A 13084-nucleotide genomic window follows, 5' to 3' on the forward strand; every position below is an offset into this window, starting at 1 on the left:
AATAATTCTAAAATATATATATATATATATATATATTAAGATAAGACCAGCCTACTAGCCTTGTGGTTAAGGAACCTGGATACCCACATGGCTGACTGTGGTACAAGTCCTGGTCCTGGCAGCTTGAAAAATCTGTGAGGATCATTTGTATAGGTGCCTGAACATCCAACAGGATGGGGAAATGGAGGAGAAGAGACTGTAGCATGATTATGCTCCACTGGGGCGTGCTTTCTCCTTCACCTCTGTCTCTCTCTGGCAAGTAACTGTCCTCTGACAATTAAAAAAATAATACACAAAAAACTAAATAGATTTTGGTGTTAAACTTGAAATATATGTGTATACATTTATTCCTGGCATATTCTTCCATTTACATTTTCTTTTTTTCCAAATACAATGTATCATCTTCATATTTTAAAAAGGCAAAATAAAGTACTTTTGGACGTCTTACTGACAGTTTCATTTACCAGGAGTTAAAGGCAACATTCAAGTGAAGATATAAATTCTGATCCAAGTTTGGAAACCTTTTGAATGACTGGGCAGATAACACACTTCCATACCTTACGGATTCCTTATCTTTAGTGTAAGGATAAGAACTGTCAAATGAATAAACTATGGTAGGGAGCACTATTTAATGATAAGATAGAAAGTGTTGGGGTTTTTTAAAATTTTTATTTATTTATTTTTTATTGCTAGAGTGCACGTGTGCTCCTTAGAGAGAGGGGGAGAGAGAGGAAGCATCCCCTAATAGGGTACGGTCACACTACAATCCTTTCTCCTCCGTTTCTTTATTTTTGCATGCATGCACACACGCCTGGCATACTTCCCAAGGCACCAGGGCTAGAGTTCAAACTGCACGGGTCACGTGGGGTTGAGGTGCCCAGGCATAGTACTTAACCACTGAACTTCGGGCTAGCCTGAAGAGAAAATATTTCTAATGCTGAAAAAACAAATGACAAAAAACCCCTATGAGCCAGATCTATTTATTATTCAACATTAGAAGACAAAGTATTAAAAAACAAGGCAAACAAAAGAACCTGAGTCTTATTAGATCCAAAATCTCTTTTAAAATTGGTTATTCAGCTATAACAGAAGAGAAATTCATACTTAGATTTTTTATTCATTTTTTTTTATTCATTATTATTTTTTTTCCACATGAGTTTGTCAGAGAAAGACGAGAGAGAGAGAGAGAGCAAGCTGTCACGTCCAGAACTCGAACCACAGTCAGTCATGTGGTAATTCCCACTCCCTAACCACCACACCATCTACTGGCCCCCAAATTAATACTTATATTAAGTTAATATCACTGATTCTAACACTAACTTGAGATCACTATTGAGATCACTAATGATCTAACTCCTATTGATCCAAACCAGCAATGAGGTATCCTCTTTTGAACCCCTACCCATTTTATTTTTAGGGAGAAATTTTGCTATAGGGTGTGTGCGCTCACCAGAGAAAAAGAGAGAGAGTGAGAGAGAGAGAGAGAGAGAGAGAAAGTGAGAAATCACTCCCTGGGGGGGATGGACATGCCACAATCCCTTCTCATTCGCTCTCCTCTCAGGATTTTGGGCACATACACACACACGGCTCTCAAGTTTCAAACCTGCAGGTCTGGGATTCAAACTGCAGTAGGCCACGTGGGAGTCCAGCAGTGTAACCGTTATGCCATCTGCTGGTCCCTGTTCCCCATGCTTAAGGAAAGAGAAAAAGGGGTACCCTCAACAGAGAACCTATGTCACAATCTCCCCCAACCCTAGCCAGCCCAGAACATAGGCATGTATGCCCGGCATGTACAGCAAGGCCTCCTGAGCCCTCCCATGAGGGCACAGGATCACAAAGCACTTCTTCACTGTTATGTCAGGGCTGGCCCCTCTTTTGTTTCATTTTTTATAATCCTACATAATTTCAGGGATCTCATAAAATCAGAAAAGATCATGAAAGTCCTTAATACTTTGTATAGCTTTATCTTTTAACTATATAACAAACTGCTAGGAATTAGAAATTGAGAAAATTCCAAAAAAAGAAGCAATTGAACCCAGTGGGCAGTAGGAACTCAACACGAGAAAAATACTGAGAGTTCATGACCTGTAATAGAGCACATATTTCCCTTTGGCATTTTTTAAAACTAACTAGCAATTAAACTCATTATGTTCTGATCACTCTTCATGTGGTCCACATCCTTCTGTACATAAGTGGTCTTTATAGCAGAGTGCCATATTGAGTCTACTTAAATAAACAGTGCCTCTCAAAATCACAAATTTTTATAGCTCTCTTTCATGTATATAAATGTAAAAAATCTTTCATTTTTTTGAATTTTTGTCCCAAACAAGTCTCTGTTTCTCCATGTGTGGTCTGTTTATCTAAGAACCAATTGACATGCTTATAAAATGATTGTTGTATTGCCATCCCTAGACCCATTAAACTGGAAATATTCGGGGTCCTCATTTTTTGCAGACACCAAGTGATTCTTAGGCACATTAATGCTTGATATGTCAGTTATATGCAATGAAGGTTCTATGCTTTCTGTGAGCAAGATTTATACAATGTCATCTGTAATTACCCAATATAGAATATCACCATAGAGAATGTTCAGTAGAGACTAGTTTTTAGAAATGCTAAAATGACACTCACATAGAAGATAGAGATCACTATTCATAATTGAATGATTACTATGGGATGCAGAAACCCAAAATGTGAAAACCTAAGAGGTATTGCTTCTGCAGAGCATCAGTAAGCATCAGTAAAGCTTCCCAAGTAATGTGAATGCAATCCCTTTTTTTTTTTTTTTTTAATGCCAAAGGGTCCTATAAGAGGTTAGGGGAGAGGGAGCGAGAGAACCACTTCCCTTTAGGGCCTGAAAATGCTGCAATCCTTTTTCGTTCAATTTTCCATCCTATCAGGAGCCTAGACATGTACACGTGCCTGATATGTTTTATAGCTACCAAGGCTGGGACTTGAACCCTGGTTGGCCATGCAGGATCCAGCTTCCTCTATGCAGCACTTAACCACTGCACTATAGGGATAGCCCATGAGTGCAATCTTGATAATGAGTACCATATAGGGATATAACATTAGTATTTGAATATGCATCATATAATTTCCCATGATTCTGAACATATCAACTCCTGTAATTTTATCAGTGCGTTAATATCACAAAATCATATTTATTTAATATCGAAGAATTAAGCTGAGTATCTAGTAAATATCAATAGCCACAACTAAGCTTCCTAAAAATATGCAGTTTAAAGTAATAGCACCATTGTGGACCAAAATCAATTTCTAGAAGGTCCAATAAGAAAAAAAGAGAAAAACTTTAAAAAGAGTAGTTACATACAGCAAATTGCTACTACCAATAGAAGCTACAAAGCAAGACAGGAACAAAAACTGTAGAAGTACAATTTTAACCAAATCCTGTGCTTTGAGCACCAACTGGAGATGAAGAATATTTAGCCAAAGCAACAAACCAAGTAAATAAAAAGTATATCTCAAGGTTCTCTTTCTTTTCCTTTCTGCAAGGAAACCATACCAAGTATAATTACACCACTTATTTCAAGAAATAATGTAAAAATTACCAATGCTATAGATGTCCAGTATACAACAAAAGACTAGATACTAGCCACAGAATGATATATTGATAGTCTGAAAGTACTGAGAGAAGATTTGGAAACATTATCTATTGTTAGTCTTAACAACATAATTAACGACAGCAACTACTTAAAGACTACTTTTAGGTTTTAATTTATATGTATTATACTCATTGCTTCTCACTAAAGTTTTTTTAAAATCAAGTATAAGCTCATGCATAGAATGTTAGGAATACACTCACATCAAGAGTGTACAAATCTTTCTTGAACACTGTTAACAAGAGAGCCCACCCTATATCAAACATTGAAAATTAAGGTACAATCACCTAAGGTTGAATCTACTCTGGTGAGAATTTTTTTCAGTCTGTAAATTTTTTAGTAATATCTACATTACCTTTGTGAAACAGGAAGCAATACAATAAAAGAGTACAACTATGCAACCTTAATTTTAATCACAGAAAAAGTAAAACACTTTATTTCTACTACTGCTTTACTGAGTTTTCTTATGGAAGAAAAACAATCATACAATCTCTTTCTTAAAAGAAATTTCAAAGTAACCTAAAACAAAAGTACATTCAAGAGGATGACACTGCACAAGTGGCCAAATTACTATGACAGATACTTTTGTTACCAGCAGGGAATCATTGAAATTTTAGCCAGCTATATCTAATAAATTGACTGGAAGTAATACATATTTCTCTCCCAACACAATGATTCAGTGTATCCACAAAATAGAGGTACACGCAACCTCCACACCAAGTCCATGTATTAAATTACTTGACTACTTACCTACAGTATACCAACTAGCATCTGTCAACTTGCTGATAATAGCTTCCTGAAAGGATCCATCAGATGTCCTTGTTTCAACAATAGCTCCAACCTAAAACATTAAGTCCAAATTTCCTTACCAAATTTAAACAAACAAAATCACTCACAACAACTATATGATCTGAATAAGAAAAAGAATACTTAATTCTACCTCCCAGCTCAGAAAAAGAAAACAGGCCAGCTGCAGTAGTGCAGTGGTAATGTAATTCTCTGTAATGCTGAAGCCGTCTGGGAAAACTCCCAGATTTGTGTCTGGAGGTGTCCCTGTACACACTAGGCATGCACATGTATGCCCATGATCCTGGCTGGGGAGGACAGATGGTGACATGAAGACCCTATTGGGGGTCCCTGTCTGCCTTTTTCTGTCTGTCTGTTTTTCCTCTCACATGAAAGAAATAAAGAAATTTTTTAAAAATAGAGACCAGCAGGTGGCCTAATGGTTACATCGCTGGACTACCACCTAGTCAACCACGGTTTGAGTCCTGGACCTGGCAGCTTAAAACTCACACAGGGCGCGTGAGCATGCATACCCACAATCCCAAGAGGAGGATAGAGGAGAAGGGACTACAGAAATCCCTTCTCTGAGGAAATCATCCCCACTTCTTCTGGGGGGGGGGGGTGATTTCTTAGTTTTTTGTCTCTCTGCAGCTCCAGGAAGTACATAAGCCCCATAGCAAAAACAAACAAACAAACAAAACAAAACAAAAAAATCTCTGTTAAAAAAAAAGTTAAAGGGAACCAGCAGTTAGCGTAATGGCTATGTCGCTGGACTCCCACATAGTCAACTGCGGTTCGCGTCCCGGACCCGGTGGCTTAAAACTCATGCCGGGCACATGTGCGTGCGTGCCCAAGATCCTGAGAGAATGGAGTACAAGGGATTGCAGTGTGAACATCTTCCCAAGGGATGATTTCTCGCTTTCTGTCTCTATCTCTCTCTCTCTGTCTGTCTGCGAGCAAACGCGCCCTATAGCAAAAACCTCTCAAAAAAAAAAAGTTAAAATTAGCTTGCAGTCAAGAATGAGAACCCAATCTCTTAAATCTAATAAACAATAAATAATAACTACATTATAGTTTCTTTTTACCATATTGCATTGCTCTTAAGAAAATTAAATATTAACAAAAAGAAAAATACATATGAGAACCATAAAACCATACGCCAATCAAAATAGCTTCAATTTTTTTTCATGAAATATTTACTATTGGAGGGCCAGCACTGGGAGACAGATCCCATTCGGTCAACTACAGTCCAATTCTGACCATGATTCAAATGCCAAACCAGCAGCTTGAAAATATAGTGGGCACATATATATATGTGCTCAAAACCCTGAGAGGTGAGAAATAGAAGGGATTGCAGCATGACCACCTTACTGGGGGGTGCTCTCTTCCTCTGCCTCACCTCTAGCAAGCACACAAGAAGCAAAGATAAATAAATAAATACTGAAGATTGGATTCAATATTTGTATTTAAGATATCTTTTGGGGACCAGCAGGTGGTGTGGTGGTTAAGGCACTGAACACTCCCACATGGCTGACCAGAGTTCGAGTCCTGAATCTGGTGACTTGCTTTCTCACACCTCTCTCTCTCACTCTCACCCTCTGTCTCTCTCTGGTCAAATTAAAAAATAAATGAGTGAAAAAAAAATTAAAAATTATTAAAAAAAGATATCTTTAGGATAAAGGTTCACCTAGACAAAGAGTGACAGACCACTCTGAAACTGACCTTTCAGCTTCCAGTCCTTTGTATATCAGATATTAACCAAAGTGATACTGACAGAGAAAAATTTATTACATAAACAAATGGCCAGAAATTGATAGAAAAATATAACGAGGGGTGGGGGTGGGGCCTGGCAGGTGGTGTGGTGGTTAAGGTGCTGAACTCCCACATGGCCAACCTTAGTTCAAGTCCTGGTCCTGGTGGCTTGCTTTCTCGCTTTCTCTGGTCAACTAAAAATAATAATAATTAATAAAATTTAATAATTCTTTTTTCTTAAATAACTATTTATTTTATTTACTCATTCATTTATTTTTATTTGACCAAGAGAATCACACAGAAAGAGAGAAAGTGAGAAAGCAAGCCACCGGGTCTGGGACTCAAACTGCAGTTGGCCATGTGGGAGTGTGCAGCAGCACCTTAACCACCACACTACCTGCTGGTCCCAAAATTAGATAATTCTTTAAAAAATATAATAAGGTATTCATTAAACTGAATTATGAAATGAATATAGTTTCCCTGTAAGTTAAAACAACAGAAGATTCAGGCTTATGATACTAGTACATAATTTAACAGACTAAAACATCACCTTAGAAATGGCAACAATGTACAAAATAAAGTATTCTATCTAAATTTCAAAACAACAGGTGGGTGAAAACCTAACATGTTCCTTTATGTTTATATCTGTTAAATAATCCTCAGTAAAATGTTTAATATTTCTCAATTAAGGGTACAGTCACTGCATTATCATAATTTATGTTTATTACACAAACATCTCATTTTTATTTTTTGTTTTCTGATTAACATTCTCATAAAATTTTAAGTATATGCACAAATGTAAAATTCAGTATATTCTGACATCGATCTATGATTCTCTAATTTAGACTTTAGTATGTACAACATACGTACTCTTAAAGGACCCTTTACTTGGTCATCTTGCACCAACTGTGTAGTGTTATCCTGTTTCAGGAGTACCTGAAAAACATTTTTGTACAGTAATTTGCATGCTACTTTAAAAACAACAGATTTATAGTAACACTGTAACAACACCGCTCATCTGTGCTTTCTGAGCACCTTGTGGTTATATCTAGTATGGTACTTATTACATTGTCTTGTATTTATATTTACTGTCTCAATAACTATGAGCTTCTTCAGGACTTATGCCATCTTTCATTACTGTATCCTAGCAGTTAGCAAATATCAATGGATATTACCTGAACTTAATAACCGGTTACAGAATAAGTGAACTACCGATTAATCCTCTGTAGTGATTACTGTAAAAGCTTAAATTACCTTTATTGCGTTTTACCAAATCGTTAAAAGTTCTGATTGTTACGAAGTACACAAACAATAGTATCAAAATTATTGAGCACATGAAAGGCAAATAAAAACCAGAATGCTTTTAGTACTTCATAAAGTAAATCTTAACAATAATCACGACACAGAATTCGGTTATAAACAAATGCTTGATTTTACTGTGCCTCCTCCCAAATATATAGAGTAACCATCCATAATAGAGCAATTACCCGAATAAGTAAATTTGAGTTCCAGATAATATATATATATATGGTAAGCCCTCCTAAAATAATCATTGTATTGATTTTAAATAACAGCCACAATACTAACAAAAACTAAAATTATCAAAGAAGCCCAAATAAATATTTAGCAACCAAGACCTATATAGATAACATGGAAAAAGGTTGTATGAAATAAAGATGAAATGAATGAAAAGTGACATCCTAGAAATACCTGAAGTTTCATTAGATCAAAACATAAACAGAAATTTTATAATAACCACAGATAAATCTATTTATTTACCACGCAAATCAAATTCCTTTAATGCAGTGATTCTCAAACTTTAACACGTGTCAGAAACATTTGAAGGGCTTGTTAAAACACAACTACTGGACCTTATAACCAAAGTTTCTGATTTAGTAGGTCTGGGATAGAAGACTGAGAATTTGAATTTTGAACGACTTCCCAGGTAAGGCTGATGTTGCTGGTCTGGGGTCACCCTCTGAGAATCACTGCTTGAGTTCATTCATTCATTCAACAATTTTTTTTTTTTTAGAACGAGCTTATTTACCTTTATTTATATTATTATTTTCCAATTTGACCAGAGAGAGACAGAGGGAAAGTGAAAAAACAAGCCACCACATCCAGGACTCGAACTGCAGTCAGCCATGTGGGAATCCAGCGCCTTTAAATACCACACCACCAGCTGGCCTCTTATTCAAGAAATTTTGAATGTGCACTGTGCATCAGACACTACTCTAGATTTTGGGGATGGAAAAAGTCAGATATGGGGCCGGCAGGTGGAGTGGTGTTTAAAGGCGCTGGACTCCTACATGACCAACCACAGTTCGAGTCCCAAACCTGGCGGCTTGCTTTCTCACTTTCCCTTTCTGTCTGTCTATCTCTGATCAAACTGGAAAATAATAATGATAATAAATAAAATTAAATAAGTCTTTAAAGAAAAAAGAAAAAGTTAGACATTTCCTCTTTTCATGGAGCTTAATTCCAGTAGGAAAATATCAGCTATTAAGAGAGTAAAGCAAATTGCCATCTGCAAGTATAGCATGATCAAAGGACAACATGAATGACAATAATGTCATGACAGGCAAGGTACAAAATCTGGAATACCACATCCAGTCTCTCTGGAGTGGTATCGAGGATGACTCTCATGAACTACGTTATATAACTCTATAATGCTAAAAATGCTTATAATCAGTATGGATTACTTTTGTACCTACATAAAAAAGAAAAAATGACTAGAAGGAACACAAAAAGTGGTGATAATGGTACTGCAGAGAGGTAAGCTCTGTGTATTAATCTGTTCTTTTCTACACACTCAAGTGTCAATAATGAGTCTCAATCTGAGACATGCATCATGTATTCTTAGGTGATTTTGTAGTTGTATGAGCATCATAGACTATGCCTACATAAACCTTGATAATATAGCCTACTATACTCCTAGCCCACATGGCACAGACTATTAGTCTGTGAGACCAGCGTCATATATGCAGTCCCTTACTGACTGGCATCACGTGGTACATAACTGGATTTCCAAATATTGTACAGGAATGTGTTAACTTTTATCATGTCATAAAAACATCCTAAAAATTCCTAAATCTTTGGTTTTTTAGTTTTTTTGCTATAGGATACATATGTTGGCTGGAAAGAAAGAGAGACAAAGTGAGAAATTACCCCCTGAGGGAGATGACCACACAATGCCTTCTCTTTCATTTTCTTGGGATCCTAGGCACGCATGCGCACACGCACACACATCTGGCATAATTTTCAAGCCACCAGGTCTGGGGCTTGAACTGTGGTGGCCCATATGAGAATCCAGTGCCTTAACCACCATGCCATCTGCTGGCCTCTCCTAAATCACTAATACTGTCTTGAAAAAATAATTCCCGCCATATTTTTTTCCCTAACCCTGAAATTGTCTCTATCTAAAAATTATGAAAGAAGAAAAAAAGATTATAGCTTAATTTAGTATTCTACCACAAACAGAAAAAAAAAATGATAGAGCATATCGATCGCATGGTATTTTAACAGAAATATTTTGGAATAATGTCTCTTTTGAGTTCTTCATTTTTCAGTTCTTTTTTTAAACATACATATATTTATTTATTTATCTGTTTGTTCATTTGTTGTGATTTTCAAGCTGCCCAGTCTGGACTCAAACTGTAGTCTGCCACGTAAGAATTCAGTGTCTTAACCACCATGCTACCTGCTGGGCCCCTATTTGTCAGTTCTGAATGTTCTTTTCCTATAAGATGTGTAGTAACAAGTTTTTGCATAGCAATGATTCAATACATGAAATGTTCATTTCTAGTCTCTCCCTGCCCCAATTCACTTCAATCCAGAGTAAATGAAACTGCTGCATAAAAAATAAGTAATAAATAAAACTTACCTTAACTTTTACCAGCCTTTTCACAGTCTTAATCTTTGCCTCACAGAAGGCACCTCGGTACTTGGCACTGACATCAGTTCCCACTGTCAGGTAGGCAGGCTCATCCGCCGCCTGGTGAAGAAACATAAATTGTGAATGTTAAGATTGTTTTTTCCCCAATGAAAAGATACTGAATGATGAAGGGGGGATTATAATGTCTCGGTATTGACTGACATGTATGGTATTCCCTTTTGAAAAAGCAATGTAAAGTTATATGCAATTCAATGGTAATATAAGCAAGACTATGATGATAATAAATTTAAAAAAAGATTGTTTACCCCTACTTCACCCTTAAGTCTCATTAAATGTTTCTGCATTTAAAGTAATAATATTAAAATTACTTGCTTAATGTCACTGATAATCTGAAAAATAATCCCTAAAGCAAATACTTTATTAAAAACATTTCATTTTACATATTGATATCCTGACACCATGAAAGGTTTTAAAGTTGTAATTAGAAATCATAGACAAGAAACTATTATATGGCGTTTTTTTTCTCCAGATACAAACTGCTTCAAGAATTCTACAACTTATATAAAAAATGGAAAAATAAGAAAATGTGGGAAAAAGCATATTCACATTTAATGTCTCAAAATTTTAAGTTAATTATTTATAGCCTTCTGAAAATTCTATTTCGAAGTTAAAAGAAATAAATGCTACTAAATTTAGCACTTAACAAGACCAGCTGCAGCAGTGCAAGCAGTAGAGCACTGTTGCTCAAGTCTGGGGCCACGTAGAAGGTCCAGGTTCAGATCCCAGACCTCTCTGAAATGTCAGGTATGGAAGTACATACCTGTAATCCTAGCTAATTGAGAGGCTAGGCAGAGAATTGCCATGGGAAACCTTGCCGAAAAAATAGCTCTTTTTCCTCTCCTTTCTCTCTCAAAATAAAAACAAAAACAGAAAACAAAACACCAACAATATATAATTAAATGTTCATTTAATTACACATATTTTTATGTATAGCTACATAAAAGCAACATCCTTTTGGGTACAGCGTTATAACTGTACAGGTAAGAAATGAAGTCAATGCTTTTGATAAAGCATTATTTGAAAAATTCATTGGCTAAAAGTGCATTTGAAATTTTTAAGTGTGAATTCAGTTGATGAATGAGGTAAGAATTGACGGCTCAAGACTTGTAGCCATATCTGATTTACCTCACTAATCTTGGTATTTAAAAAAAAAAAAAAAAGCTTTCCTAAAAAATGGCTACTTTTCGCAAATTGAAACAAAAACAGAAAACAAAACACCAACAATATATAATTAAATGTTCATTTAATTACACATATTTTTATGTATAGCTACATAAAAGCAACATCCTTTTGGGTACAGCGTTATAACTGTACAGGTAAGAAATGAAGTCAATGCTTTTGATAAAGCATTATTTGAAAAATTCATTGGCTAAAAGTGCATTTGAAATTTTTAAGTGTGAATTCAGTTGATGAATGAGGTAAGAATTGACGGCTCAAGACTTGTAGCCATATCTGATTTACCTCACTAATCTTGGTATTTAAAAAAAAAAAAAAAAGCTTTACTAAAAAATGTCTACTTTTAGCAAATGGCCATGATCAGAACGATACACTGAAAGCTGTGAGAAATTTTGTTCCACCATTCATTTTAATCTTGACAGTAACAGGATGATTGCTATCTCAATCTGTCATTTTGTCTACTTTTTTCAAAAATTAAATGTATTCATACAAGTTCAATTCAATGCTGCTAAATGCAAAGGTAATAGATCTCAAAGTATTTGAGATCTATTTTTAAGCAGAAAATGATTTTTCACTTTCCAATAAGTTTTCCCAAGTAATATCAAGGAAGATTAGATGTGTCACTTCAAGAAAAGAAGCGAGCAAGAAAAGTTTGGGAAAATGTTGCATTTCAGATAATACAGTAAATATGACAGGAATCAAGTATCTTCCAGAGTCAGTACATTTATGAAGAAGATTCCTTTAGACAAATATCTGATTTAAACATTCAATAGTCACATACTCCAGAATACCATGAGGCTCTCCTTCCCTTTTAAATATCCATGTACTGATATTTGCAAGATGACTTACTTAAAGATTATGTATATACTTTTAAGAATGAATAGGTCTTAAAATACTTGCCATAAAGATTGTAAAGAACAGAAACTAAGCATCATTACTTCAACTTCAAATATTTTAGCCACAAAAGTTCTTTTTATCCCCAGAAAAAATATCTCTCTTACCCAATCTACATTCTGTCTATTAGAAAATCACACTGACACTGGGGGAAAAATTTTTTTTTTCCAAAAAAATTCCCCAAAGAACCAAAGCAAGACAAAAGGTTCACTTCTGCAAAGGTTGCTGCCAACACAGGAAGTGTTTAAAAATACTACACCAATGGACAACAATTGAAAGGCTGCACCAGCCTTTCCAAAGTGCTAACTACTACACAGAGAGGCCGAACTGACTGCATTTAGACACAGATCACTTCTCACCCATTCAACACGTCCTCGTTTTCTGAATGTGCTGCTTAGTAGGGAAATCAATTTTCAGTGGCAAAAAAAAAATGACATTCCGCGGTACCAGCTTCACGACTGGCAATGTCCCGGGCACGAGGTTCAGAGGAGAGTTGACTCCACTTACCTTCATTTTTATTGGTGATCTGTGGGGTTCCAGCTCAACGACCTATCTTCACTGTCGCTAGAATAAGGGGCAGAGGAAACACAGGCACAGAATCAGTCAACAGCGGGAAGCAACCCAGAGAAAGAAAGTAAACAAATGCTAGCGGGGAGGGGCAGAACCCTCACCAGTCAAGAGATAGGACCCCCTCGGAGAGCAGCCGGGACACAGGAACAGAGGGGGCGGCGAGAAGCCCCCCGCGCGCCAAAGGGCAGCCCGTTCCGCCCCGGAGCTCACCAGCGGCCCACTGCTCCCGCGCCTCGCTGGCCACTTTGACCCAAAATGCTTAACTCGGAGCTCCAGGACAGATCGCTCTGGGAAAGGCAGGGCGCTGTCCCAGCTTTCGCGGGTCCTC

The 13084-nt window shown here is 36.5% G+C and overlaps 1 protein-coding gene across 1 annotated transcript in view; it reads right to left on the reverse strand.

The window, feature by feature from the left end:
* Window positions 1-13084, reverse strand: part of ARID4A (AT-rich interaction domain 4A) — a 103692-nt gene that overhangs the window by 89702 nt on the left and 906 nt on the right. Inside the window, exons 2-5 of the mRNA XM_006144838.3 lie at window positions 12694-12750; window positions 10045-10155; window positions 7032-7097; window positions 4374-4464 (exon numbers count right to left, since the gene is read on the reverse strand). Of these exons, the coding sequence (XP_006144900.1) occupies window positions 4374-4464; window positions 7032-7097; window positions 10045-10155; window positions 12694-12699 (274 nt within the window). The 5' untranslated portion in view covers window positions 12700-12750. The remainder of the gene's footprint in view (window positions 1-4373; window positions 4465-7031; window positions 7098-10044; window positions 10156-12693; window positions 12751-13084) is intronic.

This window comes from Tupaia chinensis, unplaced genomic scaffold, assembly GCF_000334495.1.
Source record: "Tupaia chinensis unplaced genomic scaffold, TupChi_1.0 Scaffold000133_1, whole genome shotgun sequence".
Lineage (NCBI taxonomy): Eukaryota > Metazoa > Chordata > Mammalia > Scandentia > Tupaiidae > Tupaia > Tupaia belangeri.